Source organism: Bison bison, unplaced genomic scaffold (assembly GCF_000754665.1).
Source record: "Bison bison bison isolate TAMUID 2011002044 unplaced genomic scaffold, Bison_UMD1.0 scf7180017864516, whole genome shotgun sequence".
Classification (NCBI taxonomy): domain Eukaryota; kingdom Metazoa; phylum Chordata; class Mammalia; order Artiodactyla; family Bovidae; genus Bison; species Bison bison.
Window position 1 is genome coordinate 8,191,309 of NW_011495069.1, and position 3,271 is coordinate 8,194,579.

General features: G+C 52.4%; 1 protein-coding gene across 1 annotated transcript in view; it reads left to right on the plus strand.

The window, feature by feature from the left end:
• Positions 1-3,271, plus strand: part of MAN1C1 (mannosidase, alpha, class 1C, member 1) — a 152,307-nt gene that overhangs the window by 131,356 nt on the left and 17,680 nt on the right. The window contains exon 7 of the mRNA XM_010830079.1: positions 2,381-2,474. Within this exon, the coding sequence (XP_010828381.1) occupies positions 2,381-2,474 (94 nt within the window). The remainder of the gene's footprint in view (positions 1-2,380; positions 2,475-3,271) is intronic.

The following is a 3,271-nucleotide window of genomic DNA, read 5'->3' on the forward strand; positions in this document are numbered from 1 at the left end:
CCCCCACCACCCCCCTGCCGCCAAAGTCTTCTCTTCCCTGGTCCTGGGTTAGTCTCTTAGAATGCCAAGGGAGCCCGGGGGTCACAGGGTCACACCACTACAGTGGCTCCCAGGCTTACGTCAGCCAGCCAGCCTCAAACCATCACCTAGCACGCTGGCTGGTGAAGAAGCCATCTCAAGCCCAGGAATGTGCATTTTAAACAAGGCCCGTACAGGACTCCCTGGAGGCCCAGTGGCTGAGGTTTTGTCTTCTGGTGCAGGGTGGCGGGGTGTGGGTTTGATCCCTGGTCGGGGACCTAAGATTCCACATGCCCAAAAAACCAAAACATAAAAGCAATATTGTAGCAAATTCAATAAAGATTTTTTAAATGGTCCACATCAAAAAAAAAAAGTCTTTAAAAAAAAGACACCCATGTGTTTTTTGATGTCAGGTTGAGGACCACCGCTTACATAATGTGGGAATCCACCCAAGCTTTCTCAAGAATCTCAAGAAGGGTTTTTCAACCCCTTGATCACTTCCTCAGCACTGGGGCTCACCATCACCCTTAAATAGCTCCTCATGTTGTCAGATCTCCCTTCAGAAGCCCCTCTTTATATTGAGAGGACTCTGCCTCCCCAGGACACCCCACCTCCAGAGCTCATGGAGTAAAGTCAATCCCACTTCTGATGAATCTTATATTCTGGTCTCTGGTCCTTTTGCCCGACTCCAGGCTGACTTTGCCCCCAGCCTCCCTTCTCCACTGCTCTTGAGCCAGACCCCTCTAGGAATACCACGGCTGGCTCAGAGAGGAGTGAGGCAAGGAGTTGCTCTAGTTCTGCTAGGCTGGAGCTGCCGCTGCCTGAGCACCTAGGATGTGCTGGGCCCTGTGTAGTGGCTCTGATTTTCCCACCAAGCCTGTGAGGTGTGTCTTCTTTTATCCCCATTTGACAGAGGAGGAAACTGATACTCGGAGAGGTTCAATCACCTGTCCTGAGTCATCCATCTGGTAAGTGATTAAGCTGAGACTCAAACCCAGGGACTTTCTGGCCCTGAAACCCATGCTGTTTCAAGACCAGATCACTACAGCAGGCTTCCAGCTTTTTCACAAGAGTCCCTCCACCTCTCTGTCACTACATTTACATTCTCTAGCTCCTTTGATTCCCGCAGTCATGCCTCTCACACAGGCGATTATTGGCAGTCAACAAATTGGCCCCGATTCTGGAAGCACCCACACCCTCCAGGGGAGCTCATTTAGCTCACTTCACTGCTCACCACCAGGACAATCAAGACTAACTCAGGTGCAAGCACAGTCCTGTCCCCCATAATGGACTATTAGTATAAATGGATATGAGATCTGATGTGGCAGAGCCAAGTGCGAGCGAGCTTCTGTGCCCGGGAAGAAAGGTCTGACAGCTAAAACACTGCTCCTTGGCTTGTAGATAAATCTGTGAGCATGCTACAGCTCGGTCCCCAAGGGCCTTTCTGTCCTGCGGAGTCTGCACCGTAAGATTTCATGTTCTGCCAGACAGCAGCCCCTGATGGATAAAGCCTTGCTGAATCCCATGTCATGCCCTTCGCAGCCCCAAAGGTTGCAGACCTGGCCTCCTGCTCCAGCGGGGGCAGCCTCTGTTGCACGGTCCCTGCCCTGATCCCTGTTGGACCCAGGGCCACTCTGTGTGGGCGGACAGACCAGACTCACGCCCTGGTTTCTGCCACTACAAGCCCCATGACCATGGGCAAGTGACTGCACCTCTCCGATATCCTGGTTCCTGAGATGATAATCCCGTATGGATTGTTAGGAGGGTTGGCGATCGTGTATCTGCTGGGTCTGTCTCAGAGCAACTGAGAAACATTAACGGCTGTTGCAGTTGTTATTAAAACCCCGAGATGCCTATTAGGGCACAAGAATGCTAAGGATCCTCCCTTCTGGAATGGTTCCTACTGTGTCAGATAAAACAACATATTACCAGGCTGAGTGATGTGAAATTGCCAATATTTAACCATTTCTGACTGTTAAAAAGACAGTTTTGTCTAGCACTTACAAATGAGCGACTATCACTTATACGAAGCCCCTAGTAAAAAGACTCGTCCCCACAATCCACACACAGTGAGGAAGGGGTAAGGTGGGGAAGGGGAGACTGGCAGGGCCCCTGGCAGATCAGTCAGAGGTGGGAGGTCAGGCCCCACTGTGGCCACATCCTGCTGCACCCCACTCTTGAGCATAAGGGCCCCTCTCTTGACCTCCAGATTGGAGTCAACTGCTGGTTACCCAGCTCTCCTTTCCTTGTTGGAATGTTTTCCTCTCTGGACTGGAATCAGCCACCCTGGTCCTCAGTGGGCTGGGAATTAGCTGGCTCCTTGGAGAAAGTAAAAATGTGCGTGGTGTCCATCTCTTGGCAGGTCAGGAACATCCGAAAGGTCCTTCGGGAAATTGACAAGCCCTTCGGCCTCTACCCCAACTTCCTCAGCCCGGTGAGCGGGAATTGGATGCAACGTGAGTACAGGTGCCCCTGGTCCACTGGATTTCTGCCCGGCTTCCCCGCCCACCAGGCTGTGTGAGGCACCTGGGCCCAGTGAGGGGTGATGCATTTGTACAGGGCTCCTGGGTACCACCCTCCTGCCAGGAGCCGTGGGGAGTGCTCATTACCAAGGCCCGCCCTGTGCATCGCCCACGTGCTAGCCATCCCCAGCCTTCCATCTCTTCTGATGCCCACCGAAACCTCCTTCATCCTCCCCCAAACTTGCAAGAGTGCTCCAGTTAGAGGTTTACGCCAAATGTGGCTCCAAGAAAAGCCATGCAATCCCCTCCCACCCCTCTTCGTCTGGTTCCCTTCCTCCAACTGTAATTTCTTCAAAAAACATTTAAGCAGATCCTGCCTATTCAGCAATATAAAAATCATGAGTTCCTCACTCATATCTTACACCTATAAGAATCGGTGCTAGGATTTCCAGCTGTTTATGTTCAGAGGCTTTTTTTTCAACCAAACCGTTGTGGGTCACCTCTGGAGCCTCATTCACAGCCCCCAGCTCCACCCACTGAAACAGAATGGGGTTTGTGAAACTCTCAGGCAGGGGAGTGTTGAAGTCTCCCAGCCTCCAGCATTGCCCCGCTGTCTGGAAGCCCGGCTCTGCCTTGCCTTTTTTGACCAAGGCCCTAGTCGTGTGGTCACAGTCAGCGCAAATTGGTTCCATGCGCCCTGCCTCTCAGGGCTTCCCAAGACTCGCCCAGAAGCCCCACCTCCACGGCCTCTACCCAGACAAGGACCCTTTCCCTTTACCCTTCCTTTTTTT